Raw genomic sequence first — 27,202 nt, 5'->3', positions numbered from 1 at the left:
CATTCAGAAAACTAAGATCATGGCATCATCACTTCATGGCAAATAGATGGGGAAACAATGGAAACAAAGACTTTATTTTCTTGGGCTTCAAAATCACTGCAGATGGTGACTGCAGCCATGAAATTAAAAGACACCTGCTCCTTGGAAGAAAAGCCATGACCAACCTAGACAGCATATTAAAAAGCAGAGACATTAGTTTGCCAACAAAGGTTCATCTAGTCAAAGCTACGGTTTTTCCAGTAGTCATGTACAGATATAAGCACTGGACTATAAAGAAAGCTGAGTGCTGAAGAATTGATGCTTTTGAATTGTGGTGTTAAGAGAAGGCTCTCTAGAGTCTCTTGGACTGCAAGGAGATCCAACCAGTTAATCTTAAAGGAAATCAGTCCTGAATATTCATTGGAAGGACTGATGTTGAAGCTGAAACTCCAATACTTTGGCCACCTGATGCAAAGAACTGACTCATTTGAAAAGACCCTGATGCTGGGAAATATTGAAGGCAGGAGGAGAAGGGGCCGACAGAGAATGAGATGGTTGGATGGCATCACCGACTCAATGGACATGAGTTTGAGTAAGCTTTGGGAGTTGGTGAAGGACAGGGAAGCCTGGCGTGCTGCAGTCCATGGGGTCACAAAGAGTCGGACACGACTGACTGGTCTGAACCAAGCACATGCATGTTTATGTATGCATAATTTGCTGTTATTGTTGCTTAATAGCTAAGTTGTGTCCGACTCTTTGCCACCCCAAGAACTGTAGCTCACCAGGCTCCTCTGTCCATGGTATTTCCTAGGCAAGAGCTGGAGGAAGTTTCCATTTCCTTTTCTAGGGGCTCTTCCCAACCCAGGGATTGAACCCAGGTCTCCTGCATTGGCAGATGGATTCTTTACTGCTGAGTCACCAGGGAAATCATACATAGCTTAAAGGACTATGAAAATAAACAATGTATGGACACCCACCTTAAGAAATAGATCTGTTAATACCTTTGAAGGCCCTCTACTTTCCCCTACAGTTTTCCTCTAAAGGAACCATTTTTTTCCAAATTGCATACTTATTATTCCCCCATCCCCGACTTTTTCTTTTAAAGTTTTGCCACAAACATATGATTTCATAAAATTTTTTTACTTTTTATGCTTTTAACTTCAGACCAGTGGAATCATTATTTTGTGACTTGCCTTTTTCATTCAACATCATGTTCAAGAACCATCAATGTGGATGCAAGTAGCGGTTGTTGACTTTTTTTTTTTTAAGTTGTATAGTATTTTACTATGTGATATCCAGCCACTCTAATGATGATGGAACTGTTATCACTTTCAGATTTTTGCTATTATAAAATACTTAGCTTTTACAAAGTACTCTCACAGAGTCTCCTGGCATAAAGATGCAAAAATTTCAGCAGAGGGTGTACATGTGTTCACGTGAACTAGACAGCTGGGTAGTAATTCTTCATTTAAATATGTTAAAGATGTGTCCTCTAAGTTTGTGGCTTATCTTTTCATACGCTGTGGTATCTTTTGATGAGCAAGAGTTTTAAAATTTTTCATGTAATTTTACTTAATGTACTTATTTCTTATTTGATTTATGCTTTTTGTGTCTTTTCCATGTGAGGTTAAAAGATATGCTCCTATATGCTTTTTCAAAAAACTATTAATTTTTTCCTTTCTCATTTAGGAGTCTGATATATCTGGAACTTATCTTTATTCATAATGTGATGGAGGGATCTATTTTCTTTTGGAGATATATACATATAAATATTTTCCAATTTTTAAAATCTTTTTTCAGTAGTCATTTTTACCCACTGATCTGAGAGACTACACTTGTTATATGTTAGTTTCCACTATATTCATGGATCTGCCTCTGAACCCTCAACTCTTTCCACTGATCTTTGTTTTTTCTGTTCAAATTATTATCGCACTATAGCTATTATACTGCCCTGCTTTATTTTTCTTGATATGAGGGACAGTAAGTATCCTACCTGGCTTTTCTTTGTCAGAATATTTAATCTGTTTGAATTTTATGTTTATCACTCCCTTGTTTTTTAAAAAATAGTTTGCTGCAAATATATGATTCCATAACATTCTTTGGCTTTTATGTTCTTTTAACTTCAGATCAATGGAATAATTTTTTGTGTGACTTGCTTTTTTCACTAGACATGATATTTAAGATAGATTTTGTAAGGTTATTTTTGAAATTTTGCTCTTCTATACAAATTTTTTAGAATAAGCTTACCAAATTTCAAATAATCTTATTTAGATTTTGATTGGAATTATTTTGAAACTAGAAGTCAATTTGGGGTTAACTGACATCTGTTACCTAAGTCTACCTCAGTGCTTTCAATGTAATAATCTTTTATTCATTGCTGGATTTCATTTACCAATACTCTGTGTTTAGGACCTCCATATGTAAGAGGACCTCCTTCTATGTGACAGAAAGTGACCTGTAACTTTTGTTTTACTTCCTGCCCTTGTCTGGCAGTGCTATCAAGAGTATATGATAGTTTTAAGTGTATTTTCTATTCTTTCAAGTATTTTGTGTAAGAAGGAAAATGCTTGGGGTAATAAAATCAACTGGGTCTGGAACTTTCTTAGTAAGACGACTTTATGGATCCAATTTCCTTAATATTTATAAGACATTCCAGTGTTGTATTTCTTCTTGATCCTGTTTTGGTAATTTATATTTTTCAAGAAAGTTTAAATTTTCATGTTATTTTCATTTACTGCCAAAAGTTTGGTTATGGGATTATCTTATATATTTCCCTTGCATCTATAGTTACAGTCACTTTTACTTTCCTATTATTTTTATTTATGTTTGCTTGTTTTGCTTAATCTTGCCTATAGTTTTTTAATTTCAAAGAACCAACTTTTGACTTTATCGATCTTCTATATTGCATTAAAGTTTTTACAAAAATTTCCATTCTCATCTTAAAATGCATTTAGTTGAACCATATGAAATTTTAAATCTTTGATCACATTTGATCTGCAAAAATGGCTTTTCTTATTGTTCAACCTAATTTTTCCTTCTAATTTCCTTGGTTTGTTTTTCTTTTTCTAGCTATTTATTTTGAATGCTTTATTTCTGACCTAGCTTTTTTCTAATATAAACACTCGTGACCATGCATTTTAGCTATATCTCTGAACCTTAATAACCATTACTGTTTGAATTATAAGGGTTTTCTCAATCCCCTTATAATTTCCTTCTTGATCCATGAGTTACCTGCAGGAATGAATGTAAATTTTAAAAAGCTAAGGAGAGTTTTGCTAATAATAAATTACTTCTAACTTAATTTCACTTTAACCAGAGGATGTGGTCTGTACAAAAAATGGCTTGAAGTTTGTTGAGACTTTCGGGACCTTTGCTTTTCTTACATCTTTTAATATTGCTTGACTCTTAAAATTATATCCATGCAAGATGTTGATAAAAATAAAAGTCAATTAAATTCTATTATTAATATAGAAACCAATCTAAAATAGCACACTTTAAAGGGTGTCATCATCACCTATATCAGTGATCCTAGACATGATTATATTTATTTATTTATAGCCTATCATATTCTAAAAGGATTTAAGGAAGCACCCTTATGTTGCCTCCCTAGAGCCAACAAACTTAAAACCCGTACTACCAACATAGAATACTTACGAAAGCCAAATAAAAATAGTACTAGAAAATGCAGGCAAATTTATCATTTTGTTCTAGTGCATGGTTTTCTCTTGGCACATCTTGAGGACATGCATCTCTGAGCATCTAGCTTAAACTCATTTAATTACATAGCTGTGTCCCAGTGGGACACAGACATGCACACATACACACACACACACGAGAGGATGAGATGGATCTCTGCTAGCCCTCTGGGGGTTCCAGAGTCATCCCTGCAGGAGAGATGAGGCTTCTGGTTGGAATCCAACCTCCTGATCTCTTTGAGGGGTAACACTAGTGGAGTTCTCATTGTTCTTACTCCTACTCCTGATGGTCATGATGATGGTGGTAATAGTATGGTGGCAGCAGCAGATATGTATGCACCAGACATGCAGTTAAACACGTCACAGATTATTTTAATTCTCACAATCACCTTTTGAAATAGGTACCATTGTTATTCTGACTTTACAGATGAGGAGCTGAAAAGACGAAGCTTAGAAAGATGAAGGGACTAGGCCCACGGATGAATTGATGACTCAAAGAAAAAGAACAAGTGAAGCCTGTGTGGTTTCCAGAAACCCCTGCCGAACCATGACACTACCACCTTCCATACTTAGATGAGGTGTGACTCTTGGTGCCCTGGGTGTGCTGGCAGAAGTGACTGATTGGAAGCCTTGAAACTGGCTTCTTGGTGGCTCTGAGACACACACACACCAAGATCTCAACCAACCGGTGTGATCGACTATGCTGGCCTGTCTTATTTTCTTCTCCATGTACCTTTAGTCTCTGAGGCTCAACCCTTCCACTGGTGGTAAATGAACGGCTGTGTCTTACACAGCTGAACTTCACAGACCTCCACAGCCCAAGAGTGTAAGTAACACACAACAAAAGCATCACATGGCCCCGTTTCTCCAATGCCTTCCTAAATCATTCTAAACATCGCATGCTTTAGGCATCTTGCTGCTATTCTGAATTACATTCTCTAAGCAACCATCTCAGTGTCTCATTTTTTCCATTAGTAAGATGATTATAGTACAGAGTGAACTATTTATAATGAGGCCCAGCTCAAGCACTGTGGCTTTTGGTTGGCTTCATTTTAAATACATCTTTCTTTGTTAATTAATGTACCTTAGCCTAGGGTTGTAAGTAACACTCATTTATGTTTCGGAATTGAGCAGGGAGGAAGAGAGCCACACCCAGAGTGAAAGATCCAAGATCTTCAGAAGCAATACGCACACCATAACCATTTGAAAGTGAAGTTTAAAAGTTAGTATTTGTGTTTGTTGTAAACTAAGGAAGCTGTACAAGAGGGTCTACAAGAGAGTCAAAAGTGATGTGATAATTAGGTCATGAATTAACCCCCTGGTCCTTGCAGCTCTATACCATTTTTAAAGAGCCCTCCCACCTTCTCACCTCCTAGGATATTTTGCACATGCAAAATGTCTAATGTGACTAATAAGGTACCTAGCATAAAAGTTAATGAATGAAAATGAAAACACTAAGACTCAGGTTATTTAGTAACCAGGGCCTGGAGCCAGACCCCAATTAAACCACTCTTGTGGTGAAGGAAGGGATCAAAATGCCCAATAGGTTCCATCTGGCTGCTCCTGTGGGTCAATCTAGAGCCCCGTGGCCTCCCCACCTTCTCTCCCCAGCGATGAGGGGCTGGGGCAGTCCTCCACATGGGGTATGGGGAACTCCATGTAAGGACCTGGCAGTGAAGGAAATCAGCTACAAGCAGCACCACTCCCCAGACCTTCCCAACCCGACCCCTTTGCCATCCACTGCGCTGGAGGGGCCGTAGCCCTCCAATCCCATTTGTACCCCACCGAGGAGATCTGATAATGGTCCTGGCAGAGTCATGGCTTTTCAAAACTTCTGGCAGGGGCCTCGCTGACCCATATCTTGCCTACACACATGATTTCTTCTCATACTGTCTTTGTAAATTGACCATAGCTAACCTTGTTGCCCTAATCAGATCAATCAGAATAACATTTCTTTAGCTGCGGCACGCTGGCAGCCTCCCGGGCTGAGGCGTGACTGTGAGTCAGGCTCAGATACTGAAGGCAGATTTCGGAATTTCCAAAGGTCTCGGGTTTCCTCTGCTTTTATCACAGTTGGTGAGCTTTGTCGGACTGTGTTTACAGCCATGCAAATAAGCCTCAGCTGGAGAGAAATCTGGTCAGGGCTAAAGGAAACCAAGCTCTGGGACAAAGGGTATTTTATAAAAAATTGTAAGTGTAGTCACAGTCCTGGGGTCAAGCCAGACTGTCCTAGGAAACATGCGGATGGCTCTGCCTGGTGTAACCTGAACTCTGGGCTTGGCCTCTGTACCCTGGAAACTCTATCAGAAGATGGAGGGGAGGCTGGAGGGCCACACCAGCTGATAGGAGCTGGTCAGCTCAGCCATTGGCTGCCATCACCAAAGATATTTTTTATTAAGTAGAGACAAGTATGAAAAGGGAAATATTTCATCTCTGGGGGAAGAAACACAGTGTTTGAGAAGAGTATATCCATGTTATTCATTGACTAAACAAGGTTCAAATCCATGGTTTCATTCTACTCTCACACTTGTACAAACTCAGCTTTCAAATGTAAATGGGAAGGTGTCCACATACAGGTATGATCTGATACTTTGCATCTGGAAAGCATCTTTAGAAACATCTGCTCCAGAGGCCATGACAGTTACCAAAATTAAGACCAGAGAGGATACATGATTAGACACAGTGGCTAACCAGTTACCTTCAAGTCAAGACTACTGGAGCCCTTCCACTGCAGTTTTCCCCATCAGATTTCCAGTCCTTCAATACCCGAATACACAGAGAAACTTTGTTTATTTTAAAATAACTCTCCAACACATTTCTGTCTCTTAAGACCGTTGTTGTTGTTTAGTCGCTTAGTCATGTCCGATTCTTTGTGAACCCATGGACTCTAGCCTGCCAGGCTCCTCTGTCCACGTGATTTTCCAGGCAAGAACACTGGATTGAATATGCCATTTCCTTCTGCAGGGGATCTTCCCAACCCAGGGACCGAACCATGTCTCCTGCACTGGCAAGCTGGTTCTTTATCACTGAACCACCCAGAAAGGCTCCTTTTAAGATGAGGGTATTATTAAAACCCTAGCAATTATTCCCTGAGCTTCCATATACCTGTGGCTCATACAACATCGTGCTTATGGTTTCGGGCAGTTTGATCCATGGCTCTGAGCACAAACATGTTGAATCACATGCCTTTGTCTTGTTCAGTCGCTCAGTCATGTCCAAATCTTTGCAACCCCATGGACAGCAGCACGCCAGGCTTTCCTGACTTTCACTATTTTCCCGAGTTTGCTCAGATTCATGTCCATTGAGGCAGTGATGCCATCCAACCATCTCATCCTCTGTCGCCCCCTTCTCCTTCTGCCCTCAATCTTTCCCAGCATCAGGGTCTTTTCCATCTGTTCATTTGCCCTCTAATAAATAAGACAAAAGTTGGTGACTCTTGAGTGTCCCCATCTGCAAAGGAAAAGTAATGACCATATCTTTGGAATTTATCTAATCAAAGTTTATCTTTTGACAGATGTAAGACCTAAGACCCAGAGAAGTTAAAGAATTTGCCCAAGATTCCATAGTTTGCTAAGTTCAGAGCCATAAGTAGAAACCGGGTCTATGGACAACAAAGCCAGCACTCTTTTCACTAAACCAGAAAATACAATTCAGGCTTCTCCAAGTGAATATAAAGTCAGCACTTGTAGTTAAATTCAGACCAACAGAATTGTCAAGTAATTAAGAGCACAGGTTCTGGGATAGTTGGTGAATTCATTTCCTTGCCACTTAAGAGCTGTGTGATGCTGGGCAAGTTATATAAAGCTCTAAGCTCCAGCTTCCTCACTTACAAAATGGGAATAATCATAGAATGATCTCACTGGGTTCTTATGACAACTGGGTAAGTTAACACATGCTAGGCGCATTAACTATCATTATTGCTATTGAAATCTTGTCACCTTCACTTGAAAGATTCTACATCAATACAAAATTATTAAGGCTTCTGCCCATGTTAAGCACATACTTATGAATGTGCACATGTGTGTGTGTGCATGTGGCATGGAGGCTGTTTTGACTTGTGACTGTATCAGAGATGTATATACTTTGCAAAGCATTTATGTGTTCAGTTTTGTAAGCATCCACATGACTTGGGTTTGTGACTTAAACACATTTATAAGATCTTTGCTCATTCTTGTTATTTCCTTACATACTTCTAGCTTAGCACTGGAGGCCAGAGAAGTCACTGACACCATCAAGTTCCCTTCATTGAAACTCATTCTCAAACCACTGTCTAGCTTCAGCCAGTCACAATCTTAGAAAAGGTCTAAATGTGTGTGTGTGTGTGTGTGTGTGTGTGTGTGTATAAATTTATATAAATATATATATATAAATGTGTTAAGTATAAATGAATGAGGTCCAAAAACATAGGCGAGATTTCAAAAATTTTACTCTACTAGGAGTAAAGGATAACATAATTATAAAAAAAAAAAAAAACATATTTAGAAGTGTTCTCTCATAGCACATCTTGTAACATCTAATCAACTTCTTTATTTTCCAATCAGAGAACCCTGAGTCTATATTCAAATACATCTTCACTCCCTTTAGATATGGACAATGTAAAGAACTCTGTGTGTGTGGTGGGGTTGGCGGGGATGGGGGAGGGAGAAGGAAGGTGATCCCAGAGTCAGTCTCAAAGGGGCCAAGTCTAATACTTCATGAATTTTTACACTGCTGTCATTCATTCTAAGGACTGGAACTATGCCTACTAATGATTTCTATTCTACTGATACCTATAAGTCTTTCTAATATGCATTTGGCTCCCAATACTTTGAGTGGATAATTTGCTGTGAAATCTGGCCTCGTGGTCCAAAATAAAGATATTTAACAAGAATAAAGGTAGTGCTGAGGGGCAGTTAACTCTCCTGTAGGTTCTACTGCCCCAGCTCTAGGATAGAAGCTACTTTAGCTCTGGAGCTCAGCATTCGAAGGTGCCCTCTTGTGGTGTGGGTAGGAACTGAACACCCTGCGATCCTCTAGCTGGCTTGAGGTATAAACCCAGATTAAGTTACTGTTTAACAGCCAGCAAGAGAAACATAGTTGAACTCCAAAAATAATACCCAAATTCAACATTCTGAAAGAATCATTGATATCCATACTTGACAAGTTCTAACAACCATTTAAAAAAATAAGTAAATAAAGTAAAAGTACAACTTAACATTCTGGGCTGTCTTATTTCCAAATAAAATTTACAAGACAGAATTTTTGTAAGCTGGTGCTTGCCACAGAATAGAAGCTCCCGTTTGCTTTCAGTACATTTGGCCAGTCAGGGATCTTTAACCCAAAGAACAGGAAAGCCCAGATCATTCCAGATTATCACTCAAAGAATCTGGACACAGCACTATGACCTCAAGGTCATATATTGGTGCAATCAACACACGGGGCAAGTGATTTCACTCACTGCTATAGATGATAACCCCTAACCTCACTGCTCATTTTTCAAACACATGAGAAATAGAAAGGGCTGGGCAAATGCATTCCCATTCCTGGGAGGAGGGGAGCAGGGAGGGGAATAATGCACATACCTTACCAAGGCAGCCCACAGAAATTATCTTTGTACACAAAAGCTGAAATTATATAAACTTGGAAGGCAACAGGTTATGAAAACCCTATAAATTTATGTTCAGGATTCCAAATGATGTTCTCCTTCCACTTTTCTCCCCTCCCCACTAAACTGAGACACCAAGTCTGGGATTTGAGAGTTACAGCTACAATCCTGGCCAAAGTGACCCAATTACAACTGAAAGCTTTTGGCTCCAGGAAGTTTCAACAGAAAAGCGTCTGAGGGACCATCGCCACCCCTCCCTACACCATCACCCCCACCAACGATCAGGAAATAGCCACTATCTCATTAATTCTTAAGAAATCTCTATTAAAATGGCCAAGGGAGAGGAATGATTTTTATGTATCTTACAGGGGAGGGAACAGGCACAGACATTATTCATAATTCAAAGTAAGATTGTGCCATTTCAACAGAGGAAGAATATTGGCAGGTCACGCTGATTTTCTGAACGCTGCTGGGCAAGTTTAGAAAGCAACTGGAAAGTTTATCGGAGTAGCTGCTTCTGTGAGAGGTACCAGGACAAAAAATCTCAGACGATGAAAGCAGGTTTCTGGCTCCTTGTCAAGGCACTGACCTACCTTTCCCCAGAATACATGTAACTTAGAGATAGATATGCCCAGATAAATAAGGGCGTACTGACAGTGAAAACTTACTTCACAGTGCAAAAAGACATATCAACCACTGTAAGATGAACTACTAGATGTCTGCAGTATGTGCCATTAAAGGAATTCTTCCACAAATACTGAAGAACAGGAATGATCTAGAGATGACCATTTGCAAAGTTTCGGGAATGGACACACTTATATTTGAAGGCCCTCTAACAGTGGTTCCACATGCGAAGAGTTGACTCATTGGAAAAGACCCTGGTGCTGGGAGGGATTGGGGGCAGGAGAAGGGGACGGCAGAGGATGAGATGGCTGGATGGCATCATCGACTCGATGGACATGAGTCTGAGTAAACTCCGGGAGTTGGTGATGGACAGGGAGGCCTGGCGTGCTGCGATTCATGGGGTCGCAAAGAGTCGGACACGACTGAGAGACTGAACTGAACTAAAGAGTGGTTCCCAACCCTTTTGGCACAAGGGACTGGTTTCGTGGAAGACAATTTTTCCATGGACTGGGCAGGGGGGTCGGTTGGGATAATTCATCACATTATATTTATTGTGCACTCTGTTGCTATTATTATTACATTAGTTCCACCTCAGATCATCAGGCATTAGATCCCAGAGGCTGGGGACCCCTGCTCTACAAGGTTGTGGGAATCAGTGGTGTTCAAGAATTTCTTCACAGAGTTTTCACATTTGTTCATAAACTAAGAGATTATTACATTTCTAGAGAATACTTAAAAGTACTTTCACAATCATGATTTCATTTTATCCTCAGGGCAACCCTGAAGGGTTGTTATTCCCTATTCTGTAGAGAAAGAATCGTGTGGACAAGTTATACAACTTGCCCTGAAAGCTATCAGAGAGCAAAAACAACAGGAGGTGGTATTAAGCATTGGTGGTACAGACAAGAGATGATGCTTCGAGCTCTGGTTCTCAATTTGGTAAATGTTATGTTTATAGCGGCACAGTGGTCTCAGGTCACAAATGAGGAAGGCTCATGTCTGAGTATGCAATAAGAATTTGTCATAGTTAGTATTTAACTTACTATAGCTGATATTTAGGATAGATAGGATCAAAGGAAAACAGTTCCAATTCTCCATATTATTTTATAGTTGGACTTATACCTAAAGTGTCTTTTTATTCAAAGATTTGGATTCCTATTGAAAGGACCCTGAAGAAAACTCTGGATAATTTCACCACGTAGGACACATTTTAGATTTGCACAAGTGTAGCTGTATCCTGTTGATAATTCTAACAATGGCTATTCTCATTTATAAATGTCAAAATCAATCACCCTAGTAAAATCTATCATCTTTAAGTATGGCAAATTACTGTTTAAATTAAGGAAAAGTGAGACACATACTGAGGCTCTTCTACATCCTTTCAAGGGTCTGTCATTAACGATGACCTCCTGTGAAAAGCGTACAAACCCTAGAAGTCATCTTTATCTTTCTAGGTCTCGTTTCTCATGGGCCAAAATGAAGGTACCGAATTAGTTGATCACGAAGGCTCCTTCCAATTCTTAGACTACATCTTACTAGAAAATAGGATCCTGGCCCAGTTTAAGAAGATACATATCAAAAAGAAAAGAAGCTACATATCTGTTTACTTAAAACCAGCACTAGTGGTGAGAACTTCAAATACTGTTATAAAAGATGGAAGTAGAAACTTGTATCTGAGTTTAGCAGAACCATGACAATTTGAACAGTTCTCAACTAAAGATGTGGGATACACAGATGGATGCACACCAGCTCTACTTAAGAGATGCTCACGTGTATGTCTCAGTTCTAGCAAAGTACCAGAGGCCAAGATTCAGAATGCTGAATTTTTAAAACTCCAACATATACTCCACCTTTGGTCACCATAAAAAGGTGTATTTGGCAAGTGTTTCCTGGTCATATTGTATAGGAACCATTCTGTGGTTCCAGTGCTCAAAGCTGGCCTCCAGTGCTCAAAGTCCTGGTCGCTCACAATGGCTAAAACTCACTTTCATCTTCATCCTCAGAGAAAAGAAAAGAAACATCTGACTTTCAGAAGACCGTGGGATCCATCTTGATGTTGGAAATCTGGTCATGGGCACAGAGGGAAGGAGTATAGGAGGCAGGTTCAGAGTTTTCTTGGCATTGACTCAACTCATTATTTTCTTTAAAACTTAGAATATCTCAGTTCTAAGGTGGGACGAAAGCTCACTGCAGACTTCAAGCAGCCTCAAGATCATCAAAATCCAGTAGTCATTTTACTGGTTAGTCGCTAAGTTGCATGCAACTCTGCAATCTCAGGGACTAGAGCCCACCAGGTTCTTCTGTCCATGGGACTTCCCAGGCAGAAATACTGGAGTGGGTTGCAATTTCCTTTCCAAGGGCCTCTTCCCAACCTACTGATTGACCATGTCTCCTACTTGGCAAGTGGATTCTTTACAACTAAGCTACCAAGAAAGCTCAGCAGACCTACCTTTAAAGAAAAAATAGTGACTTCACATGTGCACAGATTCTTTGGGGTAACAGCAACCTCACTGTTCAGAAAGATTAAAGAGTTTGAATGAAGGATATTTTCCCCCTCAGAAAAACATACACATCAAGTACTAACTGCCTTAGTGAAAATCCTTTGTTGACGAGGCAACCAATTATGAGATAAGAAATAAGAATAAACTAAAAAAATAATGCTTTGATGTTTCAAAAACAAATACTTCAATATTTAAAAAATTCTCATTCACCAGAACAGAAAGAATTAGCTTCATGAAGAACAAACATGTAATCAAGCATCCAGAGAGAGGAAAACACAAGGAATAACAGCAATTTTAAAAGAAAAAGAGAACAAAAGTACATTTTATATGATATTGGGTAAGAACACATTCAGTGGATTTCCTGGATGGTTAGAGAAAACTTCCTAGAAGAGGCAATATGATGCCACCTTTGGAATAGAGAGATTCTGGTTCTGCCTTTTGTATAGAAACAAGCAGTCTTCTGTTCCTATAGATGGCATTTAAAAAGCAAGCTGGCTTGCAAAGCACATTTATTTCCAAGCCATAGGATTCTAACCGCAGATGTATATATTTCATAGTCTATCATTTGACTTCTTGCCTGTAATTAACTTGTTTCATGCAATATGTCCTCTTAAAAGATTTGTTCTGATATTTAATTATAATTGGGATCACATTGTTTTATCAGGAAAACTGATAAATTCCATCAAACAAAACAAAAAATTCCATCAAACTTAAGAGGTAACAAACTTTGATCAAGATTTTCATGTATAATTCAAGTCAGTGGTCCAATTTGACTTGATTAAGCAGAAAACTGTATTCAGACTTTTGCCATTTCCCCCATTATGAAGCATAGCAGATTTCTCAATTATAATGTTATTTGAGATACCAACCAATGCATGAACCTCAGTGTATAATTTAAGAATGAAGCGTTGATGAAACTCTCATTCGATATTACACACTTTTAAAACACTTCTTCCAATCCTCTCGGATTTGAATTTCACAGTAACCTGATGGCTCAGGTAGACTCAGATATTGTTAATCCTGTCTTAAAGAGAAGGGAGAATATGGCCTGAAGCAGTGAGACAAGCTGCCCAAATCACATTGTAAATCAACAGCAGAACCAAGTACGGCAAAGCTGACCCTTGAACAACTAAGGAGTTAATCTGCATATAGCTTAGAGTCAGCCCTCAGCACCCATGGATTCAGCCAAACACAGACTGTTTAGGACTAAAGCATTTACTCCTGAAAAATATCCACGTCCACGTGGACCTGTGCCACTCAAACTCACACTGTTCATGGGCCAAGTGATTTTCTTCAACACCATCTATGTCATCATCACAACACAGAGGCAGAGAAAGAGCAGCAGGGGCTACGAGCAGCAATCACCAGCTGAGGGCTGACGGGGTGCCAGGCACCACGGGAGCACATTGCAGACGTGGCCTCACTTGATTCTCACTTAGAACAACATGGACAGAGGTTGTCACATGTGACGCTGCTTAGGGGGACGAGGCCAGTGAAAGGACTCTGACCTGGGTCACACCGTCAGTGCAAGGCACCCTGGCCACTCACCTCCACACCTGTCTGACTGCTTGACAATCTTGATCTTGTTCTCTGAGGGATGGCTCATGGCCTCAGATTTTTAGCCCTCAAGCCTGCTCAGAGGTCACCTTCTCCATGAGGACTACTCTGAACACTCTGTATTCAAACCTGTAAGCCATCCCCCCACTTCTCCCAAAGCTGATCCTCCTTATGCTGCTCTCATCACATGATCTGACTTTTTGTTTTTGATGTTGATGGTTTATATAGTCTGCACAGGGCAAGGATCTCTGTTTTTTTTTACCAACGTACCGCAGGTGCTCAGACAGTGCTATCCAATAGAACTTTCTATAAAAACAAAAATGCTCTTTAATCTGCTGTATGGTAGCCACCAGCCAGGAGAATAAAACTGAAAAGTAGCAAATGCCACTGAATATTTAAATTTATCTGATTTTATGACATAACCTTGTCACATGTGACTAAGGAATACCCTACTGGATAGCATGGGCCTAAAGCAAAATCTAGCACAAATACACTCTCAATAAATAGTTGTTCAATGAATGAGTTTATAAATAAGTAAGGCATATTTTCCACATAGCCTACAGAACACTTTTCACTAAATTAATTTTTTTTTAATAGAATTCATGGCTGGAAAAAAAGTTCAGATTAAGAAAATAGTTTGAAAATTCAGACAATATGAACAAAATAGTAAGTACAGATTTCTCAAACTATTGGCTCCTTGATGTCATCTGTGACTCAAAACCTTCCAAAATATTTTCTTGAAAACAGAGGGGAAGCAAACCAGCAGCACATAATGAAACCCCATGTAGGACAAAAAATAGTGATATAGTTATGATTACTATAGCCAGGCAATACCTTTTTGACCTTGTTTTTTTTCTCATAGGTCTCTGAGAGAGGTTTTTTCTTCTGCTGAGTTGTGTCTTTGGAGAATAAATACTCAAATTCGCTAGTATCCCGAATATCAGGTTCTTCTAAGGAATCCCATAAAGTTGGCGTAGAATTTTGGCTTAAAAGAGAAAATGGCAAGTTAAATGTTAAGAACCAAACAAAAGAGAATAGAATACAGCGACGCCCTTATTTCATTTTTTAACTCCTTTAAAAACTCCAATAAAGCTTGAAGAAAAGCTTCATATGATTATACATTTTTAAAACAAAATATACTACGAAGCATTAAAGCAAACACAGGTTTCCAAAAGAGAACGGTCCTTGTTGCTGTGAGCAAGAACCAGAGAAACCCCGTGGGGCCAGAACTCCTGGGATGTGTAAGCCACCTCTCCCTCAGTCTGTGGCATTTTCATGATGGGTAAAAATGGGGAGTGTATAAAGGCTGAAAGTGAAGTGAAAGTGAAAGGCTTAGTCACTCAGTCCTTTGTGACTCTTTGTGACCCCATAGACTGTAGCCTGCCAGGCTCCTGTGTCCATGGGATTTCCCAAGCAAGAATACTGGAATGGGTGGCCACTTCCTTCTCCAGGGGATCTTCCCGTCCGTGGGATTGAACCATCGTCACCTGCATTGCAGGCAGATTCTTTACCATCTGAGCCACCATTCTGAGACATTCCATGGGATAATTCCTAAATGTAATGAAAATGGAGTGATAAAGTGAGGATTTATCCTCCTGTAGATTTTTTTCTAAACACTTCAAATATGGTTTTTGGGTTTAGTTCACATCAACTAAGTACAAGGCCCATATATGTATATATACTCATATATATATATGAATAGGCTGTGCTCATTTAGAAATATTTGATTTAAAATACACTATCTCAACAATAGTATTAATAAAAACAAACAATGCCATTTCACCAGCCCCCAAAGAGATCAGCTAAAGCACCCATGTGGAGCCTGTTTTGTTTGTTTTTTTTTTTTCTCTCTCTCTAAAAACAGGTACAGCCTAGTTTTGAAACAAAGGAAGGGAAGAAGATACGGGAAATCAAGTTCAAAAGAACTGCCTCTGAGAATGGCCTTCGATGGATTACTATTCAGGCTCCTTTTAGTCAGAACATATTTTCTCCTAAATATCTACTTTCTTAACTTACTTTCTCACCTTATTTTTAAACACTTTTAATGCCTAAAGACAGTTAAAAAAAAAAGTCTTATCTACCCATCAAACAGACACATCAAATGTGTATGTTTGTTATGATCCATAATATCTACAAATACTTATCTTTGTTTCGATACATATTTTCCCAGTGAATGAAAGGGAAAGGAACTACTATTACACAGTGAGGCCCATACAGTTTTTTGATACTAAATGACAATTTTTTGTATTTGAAACTGTTGGCAACACTGTCTTCTCAGGCCTGAGTGTTCACATTTTGCTGTGTCTGCCTTTCCTGTGAAATAAGACATTTGGGTTCTTGACCATAACAAAACTGAACATTTGCTTTTCTCCACTTTTTGTGTTTTCCTAGTACAATTTCTCTAACATAATATTTTAGGTATTTAAGAATATATATGTGACATATGTAAGTTATAATGTATAACAGATAGTGAGTACCTGTGAAATCATCACCCAAGGGCTAGAATACTCCCAGTGAGGCACATCCATCTGCATGTGCTCCTTCCTCAGCACCACTGCTGCCCCCACTCACTCAACTTCAGTTCACAACATGAACACCTTTAATGCTAAATGCTTTTCTCAGCTGCTCTTGGCAAAGGGATTCTTGGTGGGAGAAGACAACCAGGAAATTTTGGAGCATGCTGCCTCAGACCTGCTGGACAGGGCCTCAGGAAGGTTCTGGGAAGCCAAGGAGAGGGTGCCGTGAGGGAGCTAATGTCATGCACAAGGAAGATTATTCAGACCCATGCCCCCACCTCCTGCACCTGTACCACCTGGCCCCAGCTCCAAGGACTCTGAGCTCAGGTCCGGATGATGAGGGCTGTACCTCACTCATATGCTGAAGTAAATTGGCTTTGGCAGTCATGCTGAGCACCTCGTGACCATTTCCAACATTATTTCTATGGGAAAAGGCATTTCCGAAAACGAATCACAGAATTCTGGAATACCACTTCTCAGCAGGTTGCCGGCAACTGGGTTGGTGGGGCAGTAATAAGGGGTTGCTCACAACGGACCGTCTGCCATCACGGTCAACTTTTTCCTGACCACTGAATCAATTTTAGCTCAAAAGAGGAAGAGGAAGGCAGGAGGAGGAGGAGGTGAGGGAAGAAATAATGGCGAGGGGAAGGATGCAGGCATAAGCAGGAAGGAAAATGGAACAGGAAGAGGGCAGAGGGAGAGAAGATGCTTTCTCATTAGGAAGGTGCTTATGAGGAAGCCAAAAAAGGAAGTTGCATGAGTATTTTTCCTTAAAAAAAATAAAATAAATGGCTTTTCCCTACTCTAGAAACAGAAAACAGACATCAAAGAAAGCAAAACAGCATAAGTTTAAAATCACATTAGCTGGAGGAGAGACAGTGTGTATATAATAGAGAAAATTCATTTTTTATTCCTAATTCCTCAGAAGACCAAGATCAAAATTTATCATGTATATTATGAAGTACTTACTCCTCTGGTGATACAAATAGCACCTCTTTCCAAAGAACAAGCCCAAATAATTTTACTTCTCCCCATAATGAATAGTACTTCAGATCATTTTAACTTAAAAGATGTAGTCATGCTCTGAGATACAAAGATATTTTGAGGGACCCATAATAAGAGACTAAACCCTTGTGCCTAGAACTCAGGCTCAAAGCTGACATGTTCACCAAGTAGAGATTTCCTGAAGTCCCAGGTCAGGAAAGTTGGTACATTCATCTAACTTTTCATTTAGCTCAAAATGGACTTGCTGGTAGCAGCAGGACTTCAAACTCCATATGCAGTTCTCCCTCTGCACCCAGCAGTGTCCACATTTCCCCATTTTATAAGAAAGTTAGTCGTTTTGAATTAGAGGTCGGTCCTACTCCAGTCTGAGCTCATCTTAACCTACCTAATCACATCTTCAACAGGCCTATTTACAAGTAAGGTCACAGTCTGAGTTAAGGGGGAGGGGTCTAGGCCATTAGTAAATCAATTTGGGGGGAAGCAATGCAACTCATAACAAAACCAAAGCCCTAGATTTATGGTGAAGCTGGTAAGAACTTGAGCATTCAATTGTTTTCTCTTTCACAATGTCCAACTGCATAAGGACAGAAAAAATGCAATGATTACCTCCAGCTTGTCTTTGTTGTCTTAAACAGTGAAGAACTCACATCTCCTAGTTGCTACTATTACGCCACTGATATGGTCCAGGCTATTATTTGCTCATGAAGTCTTACGGGAATGAAGTGGAGGCAGGTTAGGGAGACCCAAGTATGGAATGGCTCTGTGTGCCCTCAGAACACACAATGCCAGGGCTGATGGGTGAGGTTCATCACCCTGGAATGACTGCACATTAATCTGAGAGCATAATAAGGGAACACAGCTCCAAATACTCTGAGAAATAATTTCTTAGGAAATGCCAGCTGACCCTTGAGTGGGAAAAGAGGAATGCTAGTACACTGGTTAATGGTAGGAGCTATTTCAGGACTATTTCATGGTTTTTAATTGCTCATTTGGGAAGTTTAAATATAGAGTATTAACTAAAAAAAATACATTTGTGGCTCTTATTTTTTGATGAAAGGAAAGGGGCCAAATACAAAGCATACAATCAACTTGGTTCACCACATGCTAGTGTCAAGGTATGCCCCATCTCTCCTAGAGTGATTTCCATTTACTTGCTCATCAAATTGCATGTTATTTTGTTCAATATCCTACTGTTTCTAAGCAGAATGTTACAGAAATAGAAAAATTTTAAACCACATCTTAATTTGGGGAATAAGTTTGAAAATTTAAGTGTGAAAATCTATTCTATATTTGCTGTTCTTTGCCAACAAATGAAGTTCACACCTAAAGAATAGTCAAGAAGCCACTCAGTATCTTTCTTATTGTCCTCCTGATGGGCTCCAAAATGAGGCAGAAGAAATCCAATCAGATCTGTTTGAGTGGAAATTTTCAAGTAAGCATCTCTTGCTGCCTTATAGACCCACCTTAACAACCTACACAAATGGAAGATGCTTTTTAACTACCTACCTATTGGCACTTTCTCTAGAGGGCAACAAAGCATAAAAATGTGACTGCACTCAGTGGTGAGGGGTATCAGAGTTCAAGCAGACAGAACTGATATTTTAATACTCCCCTCTAAACTCAACATTCAGAAAACTAAGATCATGGCATTTGGTCCCATCACTTCATAGCAAATAGATGGGCAAACAGTGGAAACAGTGACAGACTTTATTTTTGGGGGCTCCAAAATCACTACAGGTGGTGACTGCAGTCATGAAATTAAAAGACACTAGCTCTTTGGAAGAAAGGTTATGACTAACCTAGACAGCATATTAAAAAGCAGAGACATTACTTTGCCAACAAAAGTCCATACAGTCAAAGATATTCATGGTGTTTCCAGTAGTCATTTATGGATATGAGAGTTGGACTATAAAGAAAGCTGAGGGCCAAAGAATTGATGCTTTTAACTGTGGTATTGGAGAAGACTCTTGAAAGTCCCTTGGACTGCAAGGAGATCCAACCGGTCCTTCCTAAAGGAAATCAGTCCTGAATATTCATTGGAAGGACTGATGCTGAAGCTGAAACTCCAATATTTTGGCCACCTGATGCGAAGACCTGACTCATTTGAAAAGACCATGACGCTGGGAAAGATTGAAGGCGGGAGGAGAGGGGATGACAGAGGATGAGATTGTTGGTTGGCATCACCGACTCAATGGACATGAGTCTGAGTAAATTCTGGGAGTTGGTGATGGACAGGGAAGCCTGGTATGCTGCAGTACATGTGGTCGCAAAGAGTCGGACACGACTGAGCAACTGAAATGAACTGAACTGACTTGAAGAGTTAATGACTCAGCTATGTCTGGTTCTTTGAATACAAAATGAAAAATTACACCTACTTGCTGAATATACACATCATAGGGCTGATGATACTATCCTAAAACAAGACAGATATTCTAAAAATCTTCAGTGAACCTGAAGTATAGACTCAGGCTTGGTGTCTTTATGATTTTGCACTAATTTCAGGGATACAGGAGGAAATCCTGACTTAGCTCTGGGTTCTTCTCTAATCCAGCAAATGAATATATGCCTTTGAGAAGGGTCTGACATAGAACATGTCATTTCTCGCAGCCATCAATCCATAGAGAACAGAGAAGACCTGGTGGGGACATTCTTCCCAAAACATTCTAGCCTCATTGATCCAAGGCATTCACTACCATGTTTGAGAATGAGTGTCACACCACAAAGACACTGAACTCATAAGAATACAACATCACCTGTGCAAAATCCTGCAAATTCACAAGCTGAAAATGGACCAGGGAGTTGAATTTACCTCTTATCACTTATTTGTATCCTAGTCCAGTACAGAGGCTTCATTGGACAACTGGGTTCAATGGCTGGCTTCCGAGGACACTGGCTAGAAGAAGGGCCAACTCCGAAGAAGAGTCCAGGAGGAGGTGGGGGTGCAAGTCCTGGGGGTGCTGGAGCAGGAGGAGGACCCCCGCTACTGGGCAGAGGGATAGGGGGAGGGAGAGGCGGAGGCGGCGGAGGTGGGGGAGGTCCAGCACTTGGAGGCAGAGGTGGTGGTGGAGGCGGGGGCGGTCCAGTATTCACAGGTGGCGGCGGAGGTGCTGGTGGCAAAGGGCCAAGTCCAGGTTGGAAGGGAGGCGGGGGAGGGATGGCTGCTGGCAGTGGTGGGGCGGGAGGGGGAGGGGGAGGGGAGGGGGTTGCTTTCTGCTGATTCAATGAGCTGCCTTCCGCAGGTGGTACGCAGGGGTCTTTGTTGTCATTTGGGGGAGAGAGCTGGCTTAAAGAGGAGATGTTCAGCTTTTTAGGTATTATTTGGTTACTTCTGGTTGTCTTGCCTTCACCTTCGCAGGGTTTGAGGAAAGTCTCTCTGTCTGTCTGGATGCACACATTTCTGAAAGTCTTTGGAGGGCAGTCATCATCCGTGGAGACACACACATCTCTCATCTCTTCGCATCCTCCTTGCCGTCGGTGTTCTATCTCGTGTTTGAGATTCTCAATGGTTTCCTCTAGTCTTGCTGTTATCACTGCATGCTCGCCCCGGATGTGAAAGGCTTGAAGTTCAAACTGAGCCTGTAGTGATATCAATGGGAAAGGAAGCAAAAAAATCATAAAAGTTCAATGATCAGAAATAAAATATTCAATAGCATCCCCATACCACCAAAGCATAAGGCCGCACAGACATGGAAAGACAAGAGCCATTCTTCTGAGAATCCTGCAGGGTGTAAATTTCACCTTAGGAATTTTCCAAGGATTTAAATAGCTGGAGTAAAAACATAATTTCATCCAATCTGAGCTCACAGGTAACAACAATAACCATGGATTAAGGATAAAAGTAAAACAGTCATCTAGGGACTTCTACTGGTTTTAATATCAAATGCAAAAGAAAACTTTTAATAAAGATTTAAACATGCTTGAATATACTTTTCATTACTTTTGATTTGAGAAAAAGAACAAAAGAAGGTTTGGAGATCCTTTTGGCTAGGAGCTGCTATTCTCATGGTCATCCATAGAATGTCTCCCCTCTGGAGTTTCCAAAACGACACAGCAGAAAGGAAAAACTCAGGAGGAAGTTATGATGCATGTGCTTTTTTTTTTTTTTTAAGTTTCCATATCAAAGTTGCCCATGATCGGTATTTGTGTCTGTTTTATAATCATTCATAATATAGTAATAAAAAAAAAAAACAATTTAAGTGCAAAGAAAATGAACCTATTAAGATCTGCTATCGATATACTCTATATTTTAAAGTATTTTTTAAGATACCTGTCTTTTTAATGCTTATCTTTTCAGTTACGTCAATGCCTTGAATCCATTACTTTTCACTTACCAGCACAAACTAGCGTACTATTGGTTCTTAACTAGTCCATTTCCCAGCATTTGAAACTAGTTAGCCATTTACAGTTAACTGGGAGGCAATCATTTACAAGTTTATTAGCTTTTCTAAAATTCAATTTAATAGTAATTAAATATTTCTGGTGAACCTGTTTAACTTCTTTCTTCCCCATCAGACTGCAGACTCCACAAGAAGAAATCAGGGGCAGTATCTGTGTTTTTATTTCTGTACCCCAGCGGCTAGATCAGCAAATACACGGTACTGATGAGATGGATGGATAAAAACCACTGTAACAGTCATATTCAGTCACTGTCCCAAGAGCCTTCGTTATGGCTTATAAGATGTTCTTCACTGTAATTTCAGTCCACAAGTATCTAGAACACCATAGTATATATAAGTACAGTTATATCTTACATTAAAAAGGTGAAGAACTATTTTCAATGGCCTAGTCTGTCAAGGTCATGACACACGAAAAGGTAACATTGTTTGGAACATTATTTCTGAGTAAGTGTTACTGCTGCTAAGGATAATATGAGAGGAAGAGACAAATAGATTTCTAATCATTCTTAAAAATTTCCAAACAAGGTCATCTTTGTGGAGTGATAGGCATAAAACTAGAAAAGCTTCAGCAGTCAGGATGAACGATGCACTACAAATACAAAAGTCCATCCAATCTTTCATGAGTTCTATTATTTGAAAGGAACTTCAAGCTTCATTCAACTATGTGCTCAAGATCATCTTTGTTTGGACATCCTACCCATCTCCATCTCTCTCTCCCTCCCCTGCCCACCTCCACCTGTATTTCAGCCCTGATTACCATCCTGAATTATCACCAATATTTAAATTTCATTTTAGTGCCGACTTTAGTTCTGCCATAGCAAACTAAATGCTGAATGTTGTTCCTGACTAACTTGTTCACCTGAGAAGGTGAACAGCCAGATAATATTCATTCATTATTTATTTGGCTGCACCGGGTCTTAGTTGTAGCATGTAGGATTTTTAGTTGTCGAACACAAACTCTTAGCTATGGTATGTAGACTCTAGTTCCCTGACCAGGGATTGAACCCAGGCCCCCTTCATTGGGAGAGCAGAGTCTTCGCCACTAGACCACCAGGGAAGTCTCAACTGTCAGATAATGTTGATGAGCCAATAATTTTACACAATCTTCACCATCTTATTAATATGAAAGAGTTACAAAGACATGCTCCAAAGGGGAACTTTCGTCTCTCACACAACTGGATGATACAGTTTTACACAAAGGTCCCCACCTCTCCCATTTCCCACCTTTCAACCAGTGATCTTTTGAGTTGGCTGAATCTGGTGTACACATCTATACAGACCACTTTGAAGGCTCTGTAATTCATCTGCTTTAGTGTACTGGGTAGAGCACAAATTGGTTAGGCTACTTAACCTCTCTCTATATCAGTTTTCTCATACAGAAAATGAGGGTAATGACAGAACCTACCTCAGAAGGTTACAAGAAGTACAAGAGTTAGTATATGCAAAACCAGAGAGGAGTGTCTGGAACACCAGAGGAAATAAAGAAGCTTGCTACAATGGTAGTATTAATGGTATCACTACCAATGGTATTACTACTTATGGTAGTAATAATACAATGGTATCATTTTGTCTCTTTGCTGCCTGACAGATCACGGAGGCCAGTGGCCATGTCACCTTGCTTTCAGCTCTCAGCGTGTTTTCCAGCACCATGCTCTATCCCTCTAAAGCAAAAAATAAAGATACAAAAATCCTTCTTTAATCCCTTCTAGCTGTTGCGCTTTCTTTTCTCACCCTCCCTCTTTTTCTTCATTTTTTTTTTTTTTAAGAAAACACACAACTCTTGTATTATCTATTTTCTTACCCATGCTTTTTTCAACCAATGACACCTTGCTGCTAGCCCCACTATATTACTGAAATGCCATGATTTGAGTGTTAAATTTGATCAGCACCTTTCAGTGATTTTGCCCTCTCAGCTGCATTGTTAAAGCTGACTGCTGCCTTGCCTAGAATTTCTACTTCCCTGATTGTCAAAACTCTCCACCCGCCCCTATTTTCTTCCTATTTCTTGGCTCTCTCCAGTCAACCAGTGGACTCCTCTCCCTCCATCATCCCTTAAATGTTGTTCCCCAGGCATGCTCCTTCCCATTCTACCTTTCTCACACTATACAATCTCTCTCCATCATCTTGCAAATTATAAGGTAAATGACAGTCACTGACTCTACCACAACTTCCCAACTGGTATCTTAAAACCATAATTCCAACTATCCGCTGGAACTGGTCTACCTGAATATTTCTAATCAGCCACCTCAGAGTCAGTATGTCTGAAAATGAACTCATGATGTCAAAGCTCAGTCTCCTCCTCCTCTGAAATTCTTCTTTGCAATTAATAGCATCAACATCCTCCCAATGATCTCTTTTAGAAACCTGGATATCATAATGAATTCCTTGCTCTCTCTTATTCCTAACAGATTATCAATGAGTTTCATTAATTTCTCTGATTCATTCCTTACCTTCTACCCCAATGCCTCAACTCTTCATTGGGTCTTAGTTACCTGGACAGTGACAAGAGTCACCTCAATAATACTCCTGATCCTGGTTTAGACACATTCATTCCAAGATGATTTTTTTTCTTAATTCATATCTTTACTCCTTAAAATCCCTTCAACAACTAGCCATTACTTATAAGCTAACATCAAAATTGTTTAGCATGGCCACATTGAAAACTCTTCTGTGTTTGCCATTTTGTCCACTCTTGGCTCCTGCCTTTTCTCCAAATATGTCCTAGATTCCAGTTCTATATAACTTCTCTCTCTCCCAGGACCATATTCATGCACATGGCCTTTGCAAATACTGTCCTCCCTTAACACCTCTCCTGTCTACTGCAAGCACCCAAGGTAAGGGGACGGATTACCAAACACAGATGCCATGGGTGGCTTCCTCACAAGCTGTATTGACTAATATAAAGAATAACCAAATAAGAACCATTAAATGTCTATGTATTCCATATCAATATGCCCAAATAAAGAAACCAGTTACCTTTTTTCTTTGCTCTTATCTTTGCTCTTCCCTGTTTCACAACTCATTTTGATCATTCCAATTTCGTGTGCAGAAGCTCAACATGACATAGTAATTCAAAGTGATTAAAGTAATAAGCACCTTATTCATTCTCTATCTGTCCATGTGTAATTGTCATTTAGTCCCTCAGTTGTGTCCTACTCTTTGCTGCTCCACGGACTGTAGCCCACCAGACTCCTCCATCCACAGGATTTCCCAGGCAAGAATACCGGAGTGAGTTGCCATTTCCTCCTCCAGGAATCTTCCCAACCCAGGGATCAAACTCATGTCTCCTGCATTGGCAGGTGGGTGCTTTACCACTGAGCCACCAGGGAGGCCCCTCCATATGTAATAGGAAGAACAAATCTAACTCCATATTAGATTTGTTCCTTTTGCTTTAACCTATGCGCTTCATTGTCTATGCTTAGTCATGCTGGCTCCGTACCTTTTATAAAAGGATGTTGTCTTTAGTCTGAAATAGACAGGACAGCTTATTCTCAGGGATCTGACCTTTAAGAGTCCATTCATAAACAGAAAAAACTTGCAGTAACAAAGAATAGTGTTTGTCTTATTGGAGGTTTACAGGAACATTCTGACCTAGTCTACATGGACAGAGGCAAGAACAAAGGATTCTGACACCAGTAAGCTGGCAACAACTGATCATGCCCCTCCCTCATCTCGCCTATAAAAGTGCTTTGCTGAAACCCTTTGGAGAATCAGGGGCTTTGGGGGCATGAGCTGCCCGTCTCCTTGCATGGTCCTGCATTAAACCTTTGACCTCAACATGTTTGGCCTCACTGTGTGCTGAGCACACAAACTTGCATTCAGTAACATATATCCTATCAATTATTTCAAATTGTTACTGGCTTTATTACAAATGGGGCTTTCCAGGTGGTACCTGCCAATGCAGGAGATGCAAAAGATGTGGGTTCAATCCCTGGGTCAGGAAGATACCTTGGAGCAGGAAATGGCAATCCACTCAGTATTCTTACTTAGAAAATTCTACAGACAAAGGAGCCTGGCGGACTATAGTATGAGGTCATGAAGAGTCGGGCATGACTGAGCACGCAAGTGCTATTACAAATAGACATCTCAAATCTGTGCATATCATAAATCAAGCCTTCGGGAAAAGTATCTTTCAACACTTTTTCACTCTACTTTCTGTGCCACTTTTACTTTGTACCTGGAAATCATATACTGTTTTTCCTCCTTTATCTAGAGCCATAGCTAGAAGGACTGTGAATGATTTGATGAATCAAATACAGAGAGTAGAACTTTCCATTCAATAATCATGTACTCCCAGGAACAACCCTGGATATCTTTATGAAATGTCAAGTCCAGACCCTCACAGTCAAAATTACAGATAAGGCTGGATCAAGGGAACATAATGCTTTTAAAATGGACTGACTCTCCTTTCAGTCTCCTTTACTTTTGCACTGAACATGCTGTTTGTACATGGTAGATAAAACGATTGCAAACCTTCCAATCATTTTTAAATAAATGTTCTTTGGGACATAGGAAGCATTACAAGTTTCCCTTTCCCCAACCTTCTCTGCTAAAAGTCTGTTGTTTTTCTTCATTCACCCTAACATCATTTGAAAGGAGACAGGTCTAAGTTTTGACATCTTTCCAATCTCCCCTAAGTTTTATCTCCAAATTGCACCTGAATTTTTATCTATCTTCCATTATTTTTAACTTGATTGATTCTATTACTTTCATTTTCAATCACATTCTCTTTCCACCTGCCACAGTCTATTAGTCTATATCCATTTCCTTCTAAGCAAGATGCAAATTCTCAATCTTTAAGAGAGCAATCCCAATTAAAACACTGATCCAGTCACCCTTTTCCTTGATTGACACTTTTTATCTGTTTAAGGTAATGGTTCTCAGGCTGCTACCCATTAGAAATATCTAGAGAGCTTTGTAAAAAACTCCTGATGGGGCAATCTCAAAAGATAATCATTCAATTGATCTGAGATGGTGCTCTTACATAGGTGTCCTTAAAGCTCCCCCAAAGGATTCCTGGGCAGTCAGAGCTGAAACCAGAAATAACTGTTCTAAATCTTTATTCTGCTCCAAATACAGCTGAGATAGTATGGCACTACAACATTGGTGGAATTTTTTTGGCAATAACTTTTAACTTGGGTCATTGCAGAATCTCCAAAAGAATATGTGTTACTTGAAAAAGTCCCTTGGTAATTCTGATATATCCGTATAAAGAGACTATCCCTTCATTACCCATATTGAGAATAGTTATTTCATGCAGCAGATAAGCCTAAATTCTTTCCATGACACTCACGGCTCTTTAAAACCTGCCCTCTACTTACTTTTCCACATATTTCTTCATAAT

At 39.9% G+C, this 27,202-nt stretch overlaps 1 protein-coding gene across 2 annotated transcripts in view; it reads right to left on the bottom strand.

Annotated features, from left to right (window-relative positions):
- Window positions 1-27,202, bottom strand: part of FMN1 (formin 1) — a 432,532-nt gene that overhangs the window by 210,915 nt on the left and 194,415 nt on the right. For both annotated transcript variants that reach the window (XM_065940546.1, XM_065940547.1), the window contains 2 exons: window positions 20,271-21,037; window positions 14,775-14,925 (listed from right to left, as the gene is read on the bottom strand). In XM_065940546.1, coding sequence (XP_065796618.1) covers window positions 14,775-14,925; window positions 20,271-21,037 — 918 coding nt within the window. The remainder of the gene's footprint in view (window positions 1-14,774; window positions 14,926-20,270; window positions 21,038-27,202) is intronic.

The sequence above is a fragment of the Muntiacus reevesi genome, chromosome 7 (genome assembly GCF_963930625.1).
Source record: "Muntiacus reevesi chromosome 7, mMunRee1.1, whole genome shotgun sequence".
Lineage (NCBI taxonomy): Eukaryota > Metazoa > Chordata > Mammalia > Artiodactyla > Cervidae > Muntiacus > Muntiacus reevesi.
This window is presented reverse-complemented; position numbering and strand designations above follow the sequence as displayed.